Genomic DNA, 16851 nt, shown 5'->3' on the forward strand with positions numbered 1-16851 from the left:
ATTTCCGGTTGTACACAGAAGCATAAAGGGAACTTTTCCGAGGTGCTGCTTCCTTATAGCTAACGGTGAGCCCATTGAAATACAGCGTGAAGTAAAATTAGCATTTTTTGAAGTTGTTTGAACACAACACATTTCCATAAGCCACAGATGTTCCCGCTGAACATGCATCTCTTTCTGTGTCCCTGCTAGCTAGCGTTCGTCCTGGAAACACACACTCTGTATATTTGTAAGCTCCCCTGTTGCATTATTCAGCTGCAGCAATGCTGATTCATTTGTTCCCCCTGCCTCTTATAATTACAAACTTCTTCTCTCACTCTTTCACCCTTTATCTCCTCTCAGCCACATTTCTATTCTACTCTTTTGAAATCATTTTTTTCTACATTTATTCACAAAGCCAACGTCACCTCTTCCTGCAAGTCTATCCTCACAAATATTCACCTTAAGCTTTGCCAAAGCTCCCACATTGTCATATATATATAGAAGATGCTGGCTATTTCAAAGCAGACAGTCTGCTTTGAAATTGCCAACAATGTTAAAATAATGTTAAACAATAATTCTAATTTAAATTATGAGAGCCACAGATTTGTCGATAGCAATCTAGCCAGCATGTTATGCGTATGTTAGCAAGCTCTCTACAGAGCTAGATAGCAAACGTTTGCTAGCTTGTTAGGTAGCTAGATAGATAACTAACAATTGCAAAATAGATAGCTAACGGTCGCTAGTTAGCTAGATAGCTAAAGTTTGCTATTAGATAACGTTCTCTAGCATGTTCAGTATCTAGATAGTTAGATAACGATGTAACATAGGTAGCAAACGTTAGCTAAGAAGCTAACGATCGCTAGTTAGGTTGCAAAATGCCAGGTTTTTTGAGTTTGGTCCCTGGCAGTGAGTCAGTCAATACTCCTTGGTACTCTTCAAAGCTCCTTATAGCAGAGCCATTTACACTAAAGATACAGAGTTATTCAAATAATATCCTCATACGGGAAATTTGGGCCATTTAATACGTCATCCTGCCACTAACAGAGGATGGATGTGGTTCTGTAAAACAAACCCTAGCTTGTGAATGATCCTAAATATAATTAATTATAGCGGCTAGTGCTAAACTGGAATATCTTACAGGTGTTTGAACCTAACAGGATCAGGGCCAGGTGAACGCCCTCTTCTCCCTCATGTAATATATTCTCTCTAACTCACTTAAGGCCTAAATAAAATCACAAAGAACGGTGGCCTTCAACTTTTATTCATCTGCTCCTTCAGTCTCTCCCCTACTGTGTTCTCCCCTCAGGTTTCTACTCTCACCTCCCTTTTATTTCCCCCCTCCTTTCACTTCTGTACTGGATCTCCACTGTAGTTCAAAGAGAGGCAGTTCAACAGAGTATCCCTAATCCTCCACCCAGTGGGGGGTATCCTCTGCTAGAAAGGCACATATTTACTCACCCAAGAGTGGGTTTTAATACCCAATAAATATACCAGGCCTGTTTCATTTTTAAATATGGTTCAAATTGCAGGAAATTGGCTACTATTTGTAAAGGCGCTGTTTTTCATGTGCTGAATCTTAATATGTTGATATAATACATGCATACATTTTGTGGCGGTCATGTTGTGTCCTTCCAGGTTACGATGTTAGACTTGTTTTTTTCTCAGTATGATCAAACGAAGCACTTCTCCCCCTTCTCATTAACAGAAATCCCTGCTACACCTGAGTCCTTAAACCCAGAATGACACCACTTTCTAACAAGCTCTCAAAGACACGATAAGAAAGAGAATAAGATAGATAAGATTAAAAGTCGTATTAAAATCGAGCAATAAAACCAGATTCCTCACGAGCATCAATCTCAATTCAAAGCTGCTCTAAAAAGGTGAGTTTTGGTGTCTGCTTTGAAGGTTTGGTGCTTGGTTCCTCAAGTTAATTACTACACATCGAGGTTGGTTTGCAGAACGTTGATGCTGTTAATTTGTGCAACATGTCAAAGCAAAAATGGTTCTTCTACAAATATGACCAAAAAAAAGGGCCCCAAAGACAGGACATGAAGTGCTTGGGCAAAAACATCTCCAGGATGCCAGGAAAATGTTTACGTCCTCGCTTACATAATTGTGGTTTTTGTGTGGATAATGTAATTTACCTGTTATGTTCTCCACGCATGAGCCTATTTTTAATAGCATTTCCATATCTGGCTTCATCTGTGTTCCACATGGAAAGAATTAAGAGCAGTTATTGCCTCGTGTAGTGGACTCGGGCTAAATAAGGATGAGAGAGAAGCATGGCTTCATGTTTTTGCCTGCAGGGTTTACACGGCTTTAGTTTTAGTTAACAGCACCGACGATGGAGCGGTACCTTGTGCCATTACGTGACGTTAGCTCCGGGCTATTTCCAGAGTGAATGTCTTTTTGGACGGTGCCTGTGTTTCCCATGAGGAAGGAAAACATATTTTGTGATTAAAAAACCAAACATGTGATCTAATAAAAGGTCCAGAGACAAACTGTTGACTGGCGGCTGTTCTGTTGATAAAAATAGGATCTGCACTGCTTAAGTGTTCCTCTAATTTCTTGCAGAAGGGAAGATTATTATTCTCTTCTGTGATTGCATACACAAAGTAAACACTCCTCTACCGACAACTGGGTGAGCGAAGACGCAAAACTGTAATTCAATTTTCATTTATTGCACTTTACTGCAATTAAATTATGAGTTGTGGCTGGTGATTTAACAGATGTACAAAGGAGAAGTCTGTGTCATTAGTAAAGCACTTAGAGACTAATTAACTTAAGATGGGAAATAAAAATTCAACAAGTTAGTTAAAGCTGCTTTAAAGAGGCCCTCTTATGCTTTTTGGGGTTTTCGCTTTCATTCAGTGGGTTTTATACGTTTAAGTGCATGTAAATGGTCTGCAAAGGCTAAAATCCCTGTATGTGGAACATTGTGACATCACTACATTACAATTGTACCTGATAGGCTAAGGGGGCGGGACATCTCTAAGAGGTTGACTAATCAAAACAGAGCTGGCCAGCCTACCAATCAGAGAAGACTGGGCTCTGGTTTCAGACAGAGGGTGAAAAGAGCTTCCTGAACATTAAAGCATGGATATGAACATTAACATAATATATCCTCTTTGCTATATGGAATTATACACAACTAATCAACTGAATCTTCATAATACATTTGGTTTAAAGTGCGGGAACTGTAGGGTTTCTGAAAGGAGAATGAACAGGAATGTACTAACTGGGTCAGATCCAGAAAGATATGCATCTCAGCAACAAAACATCAGTCGCTAAAAAGCATTCAGAAGTTGCCGCCGCCACTTGGAGACTAAACGCCTTTACAGCTCTGTCAACAAGAAGCATTCAAAGACTCTATAGCAAACATCAACCGCGTGCTTTATGTGAAGCGAACAGAATATTTCTACTTCCAAAAAACCTCCTGTCAATGCGGGTGAATGAGTCGTCTTCATTGACAGGAATAACCTGAAGACAACAGAAGCCACATGTTGTGAGGTTGCAGCTGAGAAGGATCGCTGGTTCCTGCTGGGGGGAAAATGCTCATCTTATCAAAAATTCCCTCTGCACAATCATCTCGGTGCCGCCTTCAGTTCATCACACCGGGCTTGATGTTGGCTGTCCCTGGATCGCTCGTATCGTCCGGCTTCATCTCGTGTAATCCATTTTCTGCTACACCGCTTGACAGTTAGCATCGCTGGAGCCGCTAGCATACAGATCTGTGAGCCCTTCTACATGATACATCAAGTATAGGAGCCATAGGCTGCCTTCTGCTTCAAGTTGTCTTGTAGAGATGTGAAGTGACCAAACAGCCATTGTGTTGGCACACCACACACACACACACCCTTGTGAGTATGAAATAAGCTTCTTTCTCTGTGCAGCAAAAGCAATATAAGCTACAACAACTTAACATCTGACCCTCTATGTGAGTGTGTGAGACTTATTTGGATCCCATGTTACTCTGATCTCTTTACAGTCATTTAAGTTGAGTACCCTGTAGTACGCCTCACATCAACACACTTACTTTGTTTTGTATGTAACAGGAGCATGGGTTTTTATTTGTGTTCGGATTCGTATCTCTAATATACATTATATTATATCTAACTGTTCAAATACCGCCAGCAGTGACTTTAAAACCACTTTTTTGCACAGCTTAGTTAAACACTCGATTCTGATTGGTCAACTTGGACATTCCAGAGGTCTGTTATTTCTTGCTAGCAGACCGTGCGAGGATAACAGACCGTTGCCAAGGAGAACAGACCGTTGCCAAGGAGAACAGACGTTGCCAAGGAGAACAGACCGTTGCCAAGGAGAACAGACCGTTGCCAAGGAGAACAGACCGTTGCCAAGGAGAACAGACCGTTGCCAAGGAGAACAGACCGTTGCCAAGGAGATCGCTCTGATTAAGGGACTGCAGTATATGTATATATTTCCAAATGATTCAAAGAGGCTGGGATGTACCCAGGGGCATCTCAGTAAATGGTTAATGGACTGTGTTTAAATTGCGCTTTATCCAGTCTTTACAACTCCTCAAAGCGCTTTTACTCACCCATTCACACCCCGTTGCCACCTGCTCAAGGAAGCTAACGTTCATTCACACACCAAACCATCGGGAGCAACAAGGGGTTAAATGTGTTGCCCAAGAATGCATCATATTTGCACAGAGAGTTGAGCGTAAGACATCTTTAAAGAAAAGTTTAATTCATATAATGAGAGCAGAGCGTAGGGAGACTGACAATAACACAGGAAAGCTCAGAATTATCGCCTGAAAGAAATCAATGTTATGAGAGAAAACTGAGTACGGCCAAATTAGTGTGGGACTGAAAGATCAGCTTGCTTTCGAAAAACTTCTGAAATCGACTGCTGGGGCGACACAGGAGCTAATTATTTCAAGAGAGAGCCTCCGGACAACATGAAAAATGGGAACGATGCAGAAAGCCTTCAGCCAGATTTATCTGATAAAGAAATGACCCAGTTCAAATTGGATCCCCAGACAAGCAAGAGGTTTTTTTTGGTTGTGAAAGCCAAGGTCATGCATCCTTCAGTTGTAGCCTGCAGACCACCATTATTAATCCATAAACAAGAGGAGTGCAGCAGAGAGTTGTAGGGAGAACAATACCTGAGAATTGTTAAACACGTCAAGTTTTATGCCATACTTTGAGCAACAAAAAGGTAAAACAGCAGAACAAAAGCCTCCTACGCACCTTCTGCCACCAAACTGAAATGTGAATAAGAAAGGAGGAAAGGGTGACATTATGTAAGCGCTGTAACTAAAGGGAAAACTATTTTGGCTTGCTAACAGTGGACTGGAGAGTTGTCTGTGCTCAGACTACTGGCAGGGAATAATAATCACCAGTCACAACAACAACAACAAATCTTAAACTTCTTCAAGATGTTTTCCTCCTCAGAAACAAGAACACTTGCAGCAAATTGATTATTTGTCCAAGAACACAGAGACATAACAAGTTGTCTCAGAGGAATACTTCTTTCTACCAGAAACTTGTTAAAAAAGATCAATAAACATGATTAAAAACAACCCAAATTCCTTAGGTTAGTACATTCAGTTAGTTATGATCCTTAATACACGGATTAGTTGAATACTTGATTCTAATCAATTTGGACCTTCCAGAGGTCTGCTAGGTTTTGCAAGTAGACGGCAGAAGAAGAGAGAGAGGAAGTAAACACCAAAGGGAACAGCAGAAGAAGTCTCACCTGCACAGTCCTGGGTCTGCCACTCCAGACACTGTCCGTATGGGAAGGAGATGACGTATGCGGAGGAGTCGACGCAGCGCTGCGTACTGCTGCACCACATGCACTCCATGGCCTGGCTGGTGCAGTTGCTGCAGCTGGTGCGTAGCGTGCAGGGTGTCCTGCAGGGCCGGGTGCTCTGACTCTGAGGACTCCCTGAGCGGCGGGGCAAACGGAGAAAGCGACAAACGTTAGAATAACCTCTCAGTTTCACCCTCTGCCCCAAACCTTTATCCAACCACACCCTCCCCTCTCCTTCTTTGTCTCACCGGCAGGTTTCTCACAGATCAGGCCGTCGGTGGGCGCCGTGCAGGGATTGGCTCTGAGACCGGGCATCGCCTCCCGCTCCAGGTAAGCACAGAAGCCCGAGTCGCTGGGCTCTCCAGGTAACCACCGCAGGCTGGTGTTGGTGAAGGGGGAGGCGTCCTCCCAGCCCCAGTACGACACGTTGATCTTCCTCAAGCCCACCCAGGGAGATAAGGTCTGCAGGGGGGAGAGACAATTAGATCAAGCAGGAGATATTTCCAAGCTAACGAAGGATTGCTTGTGTTTGTTATGTTTTCCTGTATGTTAGTCACTTGATTGAGCCAAACACTACAGGAAACATCTGGAATGCAAAGTGTGAATGCTTGAAATCAAGTGTGAGAGGCTTAAAGGCACAGAACCACAACGTAAAAATAACTGCTTATGAGCTTGCCAAGACACATGAAAGCTAACGAGATAAAACATTGGTATTGTGTTGTAAAAAATCAACAATGAACTTTTATTTCTTTGGTTTATTTGAACTCTAATATCCCAAGCATCTATTTTTGTTTCATTTTGTTGGTAAAAGAAACAAAAAAGGAAAAGTAATGAGCCCTGATTGTATACAGTGGGGCAAAAAAGTATTTAGTCAGCCACCAATTGTGCAAGTTCTCCCATTTAAAAAGATGAGAGAGGCCTGTAATTTTTATCACAGGTATACCTCAACTATGAGAGACAGAATGAGAAAAAAAATCCAAGAAATCACATTGTAGGATTTTTAATGAATTTATTGGTAAATTCCTCGGTAAAATAAGTATTTGGTCACCTACAAACAAGCAAGATTTCTGGCTCTCACAGACCTGTAACTTCTTCTTTAAGAAGCTCCTCTGTCCTCCACTCGTTACCTGTATTAATGGCACCTTTTTGAACTCGTTATCAGTATAAAAGACACCTGTCCACAACCTCAAACAGTCATACTCCAAACTCCACTATGGCCAAGACCAAAGAGCTGTCAAAGGAGACCAGAGACAAAATTGTAGACCTGCACCAGGCTGGGAAAACTGAATCTGCAATAGGTAAGCAGCTTGGTGTGAAGAAATCAACTGTGGGAGCAATTATTAGAAAATGGAAGACATACAAGACCACTGCTAATCTCCCTCGATCTGGGGCTCCACGCAAGATCTCACCCCGTGGGGTCAAAATGATCACAAGAACGGTGAGCAAAAATCCCAGAATCACACGGGGGGACCTAGTGAATGACCTGCAGAGAGCTGGGACCAAAGTAACAGAGGCTACCATCAGTAACACACTACGCCGCCAGGGACTTAAATCCTGCAGTTCCAGACGTGTCCCCCTGCTTAAGCCAGTACATGTCCAGGCCCGTCTGAAGTTTGCTAGAGGGCATTTGGATGATCCAGAAGAGGATTGGGAGAATGTCATATGGTCAGATGAAACCAAAATAGAACTTTTTGGTAAAAACTCAACTCGTCGTGTTTGGAGGAGAAAGAATGCAGAGTTGCATCCAAAGACCACCATACCTACTGTGAAGCATGGGGGTGGAAACATCATGCTTTGGGGCTGTTTTTCTGCAAAGGGACCAGGACGACTGATCCGTGTAAAGGAAAGAATGAATGGGGCCATGTATCGTGAGATTTTGAGTGAAAACCTCCTTCCATCAGCAAGGGCACTGAAGGTGAAGCGTGGCTGGGTCTTTCAGCATGACAATGATCCCAAACACACCGCCAGGGCAACGAAGGAGTGGCTTCGTAAGAAGCATTTCAAGGTCCTGGAGTGGCCTAGCCAGTCTCCAGATCTCAACCCCATAGAAAATCTTTGGAGGGAGTTGAAAGTCCGTGTTGCCCAGCGACAGCCCCAAAACATCACTGCTTTAGAGGAGATCTGCATGGAGGAATGGGCCAAAATACCAGCAACAGTGTGGAAACCTTGTGAAGACTTACAGAAAACGTTTGACCTCTGTCATTGCCAACAAAGGGTATATAACAAAGTATTGAGATGAACTTTTGTTATTGACCAAATACTTATTTTCCACAATCATTTGAAAATGAATTCTTTAAAAATCCTACAATGTGATTTCCTGGATTTTTTTTCTCATTTTGTCTCTCATAGTTGAGGTATACCTATGATAAGAATTACAGGCCTCTCTCATCTTTTTAAATGGGAGAACTTGCACAATTGGTGGCTGACTAAATACTTTTTTGCCCCACTGTACATGAAAACAGCCACGGTGTCCTGAAACTGGGGGAAAAACAGAAACAGAAAAAGGGCGTATTCAAAGTGGGACATGTCTCCATGCTTTAATGTTCAAACAGGTCTCTATTTCTCCTCATACTGCCTCTTTTCACGCATCCCTCACAGGGATTTTAGCCTTTGCAGACCATTTACATGCACCAAAACCTATAGAAGACACTACAGGGAAGAGAAACCCTAAAAGCCGTAACAGTATCCCTTCCTAAGAGGATAGGTCCCGCTTGGTAACTCAAAATAAATGATATTTGACATGAAAGCGGATCCTAAATCAAACCTTCTGTTATTGTTATAATAAGCAGGAACTCCTCAGACTCTCAGCGATAACTAATTCAGGAAACATCTCCAACAGGGACAGTAATTACAGTGAAGAGTAGCTCTGTGAACATGTGTATGTATCTGCTGAGAAAATAAGTGTGATTTGTTAAATAAATGCCCATGACGATTATGCAAAGATGTTTATTTGATAGATATCAAAAAGTGTTTTCCCACAGCTGAGTGATTTCATAAAAACATGCAGACGGCCTAAACTCTGAGCGGTGTTTATGCAGCCCTGCAGCAGCTCTATTGGAAATCCCTTTGCAATCTGGTTGGTAACTAGTTGATTTTGCAGGGAAACTTAATGTTAATTATATCCCCCAAACACAACAGATTCAGAAGCTTTGTCACAAAAAAGCATCAAGAGGTAAATTCAAAAGCAGCACTGTTCTATAAAAAACAGCTCCTCGGTGTTCAGATATTTACTCACATCTCTCATGACACGGCACATTTATCAAAAAGTCAGTCTGCGAGTCGTCAAAACATGTCAGCGTATCAAATGACATTCAGACCATACAGATTACAGGCTGACAGCTCAATCTGTTCGAGGGGCGACTGATCTGGTAAATGGCTCAATGAATAAAGAATCACACATGAGGCTTCACATCCTGTCACTCTGTTTTTCCCACATCTGGGTTTACTGAGATTAAAAATTGATGATGAAGCTGATGGTGGGATAGGAAGGATGAGTTTTGTGCTGCAAGAAGCTCCAAACACAACGGAGACCAGGGGACACTAAAGAGAGACGCACACAGCTGGAGACCAGGGGACACTAAAGAGAGACGCACACAGCTGGAGACCAGGGGACACTAAAGAGAGACGCTCACAGCTGGAGACCAGGGGACACTAAAGAGAGACGCACACAGCTGGAGACCAGGGGACACTAAAGAGAGATGCACACAGCTGGAGACCAGGGGACACTAAAGAGAGACGCTCACAGCTGGAGACCAGGGGACACTAAAGAGAGACGCACACAGCTGGAGACCAGGGGACACTAAAGAGAGACGCACACAGCTGGAGACCAGGGGACACTAAAGAGAGACGCACACAGCTGGAGACCAGGGGACACTATAGAGAGACGCACACAGCTGGAGAGCAGGGGACACTAAAGAGAGACGCACACAGCTGGAGACCAGGGGACACTAAAGAGAGACGCACACAGCTGGAGACCAGGGGACACTATAGAGAGACGCACACAGCTGGAGACCAGGGGACACTAAAGAGAGACGCACACAGCTGGAGACCAGGGGACACTAAAGAGAGACGCACACAGCTGGAGACCAGGGGACACTAAAGAGACGACACAGCTGGAGACCAGGGGACACTAAAGAGAGACGCACACAGCTGGAGACCAGGGGACACTAAAGAGAGATGCACACAGCTGGAGACCAGGGGACACTAAAGAGAGATGCACACAGCTGGAGACCAGGGGACACTAAAGAGAGACGCACACAGCTGGAGACCAGGGGACACTAAAGAGACGCACACAGCTGGTACCGGAGCGCTGGGTGAAGTTCAGGATCATAAAGCTGGTCTCTGTCTCTGCTGTTGGAAACTCTCCTGAAATGTTCTCATGGCTCTTCTGATGTTGCTGCACATCTGCTGTAAGCTAGCTCGATGACATAGCTAACCGAGTCATTTCAGATTGTATTTGAATGTTGCATCACACCACCCACCTTGTCTTGCAGCTGGTATTTCTGCAGCTCTTCCAGAACAAAATGGACTTGTTTGTCTGTGAGCAGAGAGGCGATGTTCCCTCCCAGGTTTTTGCAGTAGTGCTGAGCGTTATCATAGCTCTCGCTGCTGGAGTTGATCCTCAGGCAGGCCTCTCCGACATGATGCCAGCCCTCCCCGCACAGCTGGCCTGCACACAACATCACACACATACAGTTTATCTCTGGTAGCAATAATTCTTCATCATCAGATCCATTGCATATTTGGCGGTAAAGTTTTACAGCTAATTTCAGTATAGTGAGAAGTGGGTTTAAGGCTACATTAGAAGCTAACCATTAGCATTTTCCATTGCTTACTTTTTACTTGAAATGTTTAGCAATGATGTTTAACTTTGAACCTGTAATCTAGAATATGCTTACATGCTAATGTTGCGTTCATATTGTTTAGCATTGTATCACGCTAACGTTTAGCTTTGGTTTGCATGCTAACATTCTAATGTTTGGTTTATATTGTTTAGGATGTGATCATGCTAACGTTTAGCTTTGGCTTAGTTTGCATGATAGCATGATAATGTTAAGCTTTAGCTAGTAGTTGTAGGCTAATTTGGTTCAGAGTTGTATCAAATCTACAGTAATCTAACATGCTCAAACTTAACATTAGTAACAATTATAAAGTCATAGATAAAGAGAGAGGGAGATAACCAGAAATGCAAGAAAAACACAGCAGCTTAAAGACAAAAGTTAAGACTAATTTAAGAGTTCAGGCTAACTCTGGAAATAAGAGGTAAGAGATGACGGAGCAGACAGCGGGACTAACATTCCCACATTTAACATGTTTATCAGTTTTAGATGAAGTGAGGGGTAAATAACCAGTAATGCCAGGAAAATGCAGCAGCTTAAAGATAAAACGTTACAGAGAGGACAGGCCAACTCTGGCAAAAAGAGCAGACAGCAACATGGGTTGTTTACTTGGTTGAGGTAAACCAGGCTTCATTAATCAACGTGAAGGCAGACAGAAGTAGCAGCCAATCCAAAATGCAACCGTGGGAAGACAGTTTGTTTTCAACAACAGGCGGATGACTTCTGGCAGAAAGAAGCTGCTCTTTATACATCCCTGATTTAGACTAATGAGGACAGGTGTGCAGATAGCTTGACAGTCAGGTCAGGTGACAAAGGGGGAGGGCAACAAGTGGAGAAGACAGGAAGGGAATTCAAAGTCGATGTGATCACCTAAAAAAATGATCTGTGTTGCCAGAATCAACAGCTGATTGAAGAGCTTTAAAAAGAAATACTCGTGATTGATCTGGTTAATAAAAAACACATGTGACTGATTTTAGAGGTCGATATAACTGTTGATTTATGCTGTTGTTTTAGATAAGCACACCAACTTCTGGCTTTGTACTGAACCGACTCATCAGTCAGACACATCATTCCCAGGCCTTACAAATATGTCACAGATGGGATAAATAGAAGTGATTGAAGAGTTTAAACAAAGGCTGAGAAACCCATCCATAAAAAAGGCATACAGTCATTCTTTTGCGGGTCAGGTAGTTTAATTCTGGGGAGTTTACTTTACCTTTGAATTAGCCAGGATGAGAAGGAAAGAAAAGGCCTGCGCTGAGCACCGCTGTTTATTTTGGACTCCAGCACTGATTACATTCACAGGCCTATAATAGTTTCCATCATCAGAAGCCTTTCATGTTACAGAAAAGCACATAACTGCTTTCTTTAAACACCCCCCCTAAACAATAGCAATGGGCAGCGATCATCTCAAAATTTAGACCGAAAAACGGGTGAAAAAAGTCGGAGTAGCAGAATAAATAGATGGATAAGGTTACAGCCTTTTGTGAGAGAGCTGAGATAAACATGTCAGGCAATTTAGCATAATTAGTCATAACACAGTGTCTAAAGAAAAGGCCTCGGCTGCCACGGCGGTGGAGCTATAGTTTCCATTACCAACGCTCATCTCATCCCACACTGTTACTGTTAAAGAGGCTTTATTTTGTAGTCTTCTCACACTAATGGACTCAAGCACAAAGACGGACTAATTTCCTCATTGTGGCCAGTGATCCTTTTTAGAGGGTCACGTCCTCAATGGCCCCCTTTCACGCGGGGTGACAGTCATTAAACTTTGAAAAAAGACTAAATAAATATGCATGATAGAACCAGTCTAATGGTAAAGTTGAGCAGGTTTCAACTTCACGCAAATCCTGTCTGATCTGCAACACAGATTCGTTTTTTACTTGACTATAATAAACCAAAAAGCTTTCAAACAAAAGTCAGAAAAAATAATAAGAAATACCTCTGGCTTCCCAATTCTTTACAGGATTCTTAAAGATATTGTTGGTTATAATTGAAATCGATTAAACAATGTTTTAAAGACCTTCCTTAAACATGCCACTAGCCCAAAATACATCTAGAAAGTATAGACCAGTTAAAGGGTTACAAGGTGTAGTTGAATACTCGACTCTGATTGGTCAATTTGGACATTACAGATGTCTGCTATTTTTCGCTAACAGACCGTGAGAGAAATCAACGGAACAAAGAGGACAGGAAGTACACACTAAAGGGAACAGCAGAAGAAGACAGACAGGAAGTAAACACTAAAGGGAACAGCAGAAGAAGACAGACAGGAAGTAAACACTAAAGGGAACAGCAGAAGAAGACAGACAGGAAGTAAACACTAAAGGGAACAGCAGAAGAAGACAGACAGGAAGTAAACACTAAAGGGAACAGCAGAAGAAGACAGACAGGAAGTAAACACTAAAGGGAACAGCAGAAGAAGACAGACAGGAAGTACACACTAAAGGGAACAGCAGAAGAAGACAGACAGGAAGTAAACACTAAAGGGAACAGCAGAAGAAGACAGACAGGAAGTAAACACTAAAGGGAACAGCAGAAGAAGACAGACAGGAAGTAAACACTAAAGGAAACAGCAGAAGAAGACAGACAGGAAGTAAACACTAAAGGGAACAGCAGAAGAAGACAGACAGGAAGTAAACATTAAAGGGAACAGCAGAAGAAGACAGACAGGAAGTACACACTAAAGGGAACAGCAGAAGAAGACAGCACAATATAAACACTGTTCTTTCTGGGATTATGATCCGGTGTTTTAGAAGTGTTACCTCGTTTAGAACAGAGATGGCTAAGAATTCATAACAAAGCAAAGCAGGAGGTTTAAAGCTACAGGGCGCTGATGTGGACAGAAGAAAGGGAGCAAACACAATACCACCCTCTGCTTAGAGCTACGGCTAACTTGCAACTCAAAGCAGAAAAGGAGCAAGCTATCAAGCCCTTAGCACTACACAACAGAGCAGGATCATTTGTGAATTCAAGTAGCAGGGGTATTTCCTCCACCCTCAGACCTGCCAGAGTCAAACTGAGAGCAGCTGTAGCTAAAGGCTCCTCAGGAGAGTGGAGGACTTAAGTTTAGTTAGTGAGAAGGTCCAGAACATCCAGTAAACACTTCTAAATGGCCTACTTCCCTTTGCAGCTGCATCTTTCTGAAGGTATGCTAATCCTCTCCGTGTGCATGCCTGCATGGAGTGTTGATGTGAGGAAAACACTCATAATATACAGCGTGGGAACATGCAGACGCTCTGATGCTGCATGTAGGTCGTACTGTAAGTTCAACAGGAAACATGTGCTTTGAAAATGAGTAACTGTAGTTCAGTGCATTGAGGATGAAGGAAATATCTACTGAAGCTGTCAGGTGTGTGTGTGTGTGTGTGTGTGTGTGTGTGTGTTTCCTCACCAGGCAGTGCTTGACACTCCTGCTGCTGCAGCTCCCACTGACAGTTGGCGTTGAGGGAGCAGCTCCTGCAGTTTGCCAGTCTGAAACACTCCTGCTCCTCCCGGCGCTTACAGCTGGACGCGTCCTTCACCGACTTCTCACACACACACACACACACACACACACACACACACAGAGGAAAACACTATGAGGTTGGTTAAACTCCATCACTGCTGTCCTGTTTGAATGTAAATGCAATGAAGGAACACAATGTGAGCGATGGGAGAATGCAGTGTGACGGTTGAAATCACAAACAGAGCATCCAGAGTGAGAAGAGGAACTAGAGACGTTCTGTTGATGCTAGAATTTAAAATACTTGTATTGGTTTCTAAAGCTCCTAATGGTTTTGGGCCAAGCTGTTTATCAGGTTTGCTTCCTCTTCAACCCGGCAGTGTTCTGTTTTTAATTATAGTTCAATTATATTTTTCATTATTTCTGAAATTAAAACAAAGTTCTTTTTTATTTGTTCATTCTCTTATTTACTCTTGTTTTAATCTACTCTATAGTACGCTGTAGTAGTTATTTTAGTATTAAATTGATTAATTGATCAATTGATATGCTGTGCATGCACTCAAAGTTCAAATTTACCAGTTCAGAAAAAACTTATTTATATTATAGGTGAAAAATGTAGATTTGAATGAAAATGGAGGAAAAACGGTTAAAAAATATTCAGAATTTCTGTAAAACTTTCCACGTGAAGTGAATTGACCATTTGTCCGTAATGTGTCAATGCAAGTTTAGAAAACTGAGTCGTCTTTTACAAAAAGACAGGAAAAATGATGTCTTTTTGACTTTAAAATGTAATTAAAAGCATGGCAATAACATCAGTGCATCCCGGGAAAATACCCGACGCTTAACTCTTCCACGGAGTTTGGTCTCCTAACATCATGGTGTTCTTTATCAGAGGCTGTTTGTTATCAAAGAGGATGAATCTGCATTTATATTGACCCTAATCTCCATAACACCTGAGGCCCTGCCCTGACCTCTGACCTCATCCTGATGCAGCCTAACAGTGGGTGTCATATTTCAGGTAATACACACATGTCCCCGCCTCTTGGCTCCGTGTTTCCACAAGCTCAGCTGATGCTCAGACAACATGGTCGGAGGGCGAGACAGAGACAGAGCGCCGCCATGCTGCTGCGCCAGCTCCAGAGTCAGCTAGACACAGACACAGACACAGACACAGACACACACACACACACACACACACACACACACACACACACACACACACACACACACACACACACACACACACACACACACACACACACATAGGTACACACACACACAGATTCATATTCAAACCAGCCAAGCAGACAGTAAGCAACATGCAGACACACACAGAGAAAGACAGAGAAAGTAGAATGGGAGTAAAAATAGAGAAAGAGACAGAGGGAACAAGACGAGCAAAAGGACAGAACAGATATTAATAAGAATTAATTTGACACAAAATATTGTTTCTAAAGGAGGTTCTAGCTGGCTAACAGGTTCTTTAAATCCTAACTTTAGCTATAGCCTTCTAAGTTAGTTTTACAGCCTTATTGTCCCAGTCTACAGGCTCTCAGGTCTTGCGTGTTTTTAATATACACATCAACTCGCGTGAGCTTCAGATTGGATAAACACCCTTGATCGATAGCCTGGACGAGGCTCAGAGTCTATCATTCAAACTACATATAGAAAGGTTCTGCTTTTGAGGAATTACGGACCATTCAATGTTGGAATTGATAAATCACAAAGGAGTATTCAACAAATCTGTGTGAAAGACGTCCACCAGAGGAGGGTTTACTGACGGATTTGAAGATGTGGGATAAAAATCTAATCAGCTTGGGTTAACCACAGACTTCATTTCAGGCAAAACACATTCAGAAAACCATTGACTTCAAGACGAGGAAACCAGAAGTGGTGAACTGCTACGTAATCTCCTGAGACAAACCCTTAATCCTATTACAGGCTGTATTCAAAGGTGATCAAATCAATCACACACTCATATCTTAATTAGTTTTGATATTGGTCTAACGAGAAACTTATTTTCCAGCGGGTCTCTGATGCGGGACTCACCACGGTGCAGTTGCTGGCTGCAGAGAGGCACTTCCTGTCCTCACACCACTGGCAGCCTCTGGTGTTGGCGGTGCAGCTCGCACAGTCGGAGAACCGGAAACACTGCTCGTCTGTGCTCTCTGTGCGCGCACACACACACACACACACACACACACACACAAAACATAGCATATTTTCCGTTATACTTTAGTGGTTGTGTAGTGGTATGACAATTACATACTTGAATGCTTCTTCCTGGTCAGAGATGGAAGAAGTAAATGATGCAGGAACAAAGGCTGATCGGGTGCACGGAGCAGTCTGGATTTCCCCCGTCAGGGACAGATTATATGTCATTATTCAACACTGCTTATCAGGGAAACCTATAATGTGTCTTAATGCTCTTCAGTTTGCAGCAAACTCTCTTTGACAGGTAACATTTATCCCTCCTTCATCTCACTTTAAAGAGATTTCAATCTGATCAATAGGCAATGATCATAAGCGACTGATAAACGGATTTAAAACAGTCAGACAAAAAGTCAGCAATGTTCAAAACAACAGCTGACGACAGAAACCTCGGTGTAGTCCTGGACTCTGAATTTCAACAGTCACATTAAAACAGTTACTGAGTGCGCCTGCTATCACATGAAGAACAGATCTAGGATTAAAGGACTGATGTCACAGCAGGATCTAGAAAAACGTGTCCATGCTTTCATCTTCAGTAGACTGGACTACTGTAACGGTGTCTCTACAGGTCTCACTGAGAAATCCATCAGAAAGCTG

The 16851-nt window shown here is 42.6% G+C and overlaps 1 protein-coding gene across 1 annotated transcript in view; it reads right to left on the bottom strand.

The window, feature by feature from the left end:
• Positions 1 to 16851, bottom strand: part of atrnl1a (attractin-like 1a) — a 192984-nt gene that overhangs the window by 131631 nt on the left and 44502 nt on the right. Inside the window, 6 exon segments of the mRNA XM_063874219.1 lie at positions 5704 to 5895; positions 6009 to 6222; positions 10242 to 10429; positions 13993 to 14125; positions 15073 to 15189; positions 16093 to 16211. Of these exon segments, the coding sequence (XP_063730289.1) occupies positions 5704 to 5895; positions 6009 to 6222; positions 10242 to 10429; positions 13993 to 14125; positions 15073 to 15189; positions 16093 to 16211 (963 nt within the window).

This window comes from Eleginops maclovinus, chromosome 22 (genome assembly GCF_036324505.1).
Source record: "Eleginops maclovinus isolate JMC-PN-2008 ecotype Puerto Natales chromosome 22, JC_Emac_rtc_rv5, whole genome shotgun sequence".
NCBI classification, from domain to species: Eukaryota; Metazoa; Chordata; class Actinopteri; order Perciformes; family Eleginopidae; genus Eleginops; species Eleginops maclovinus.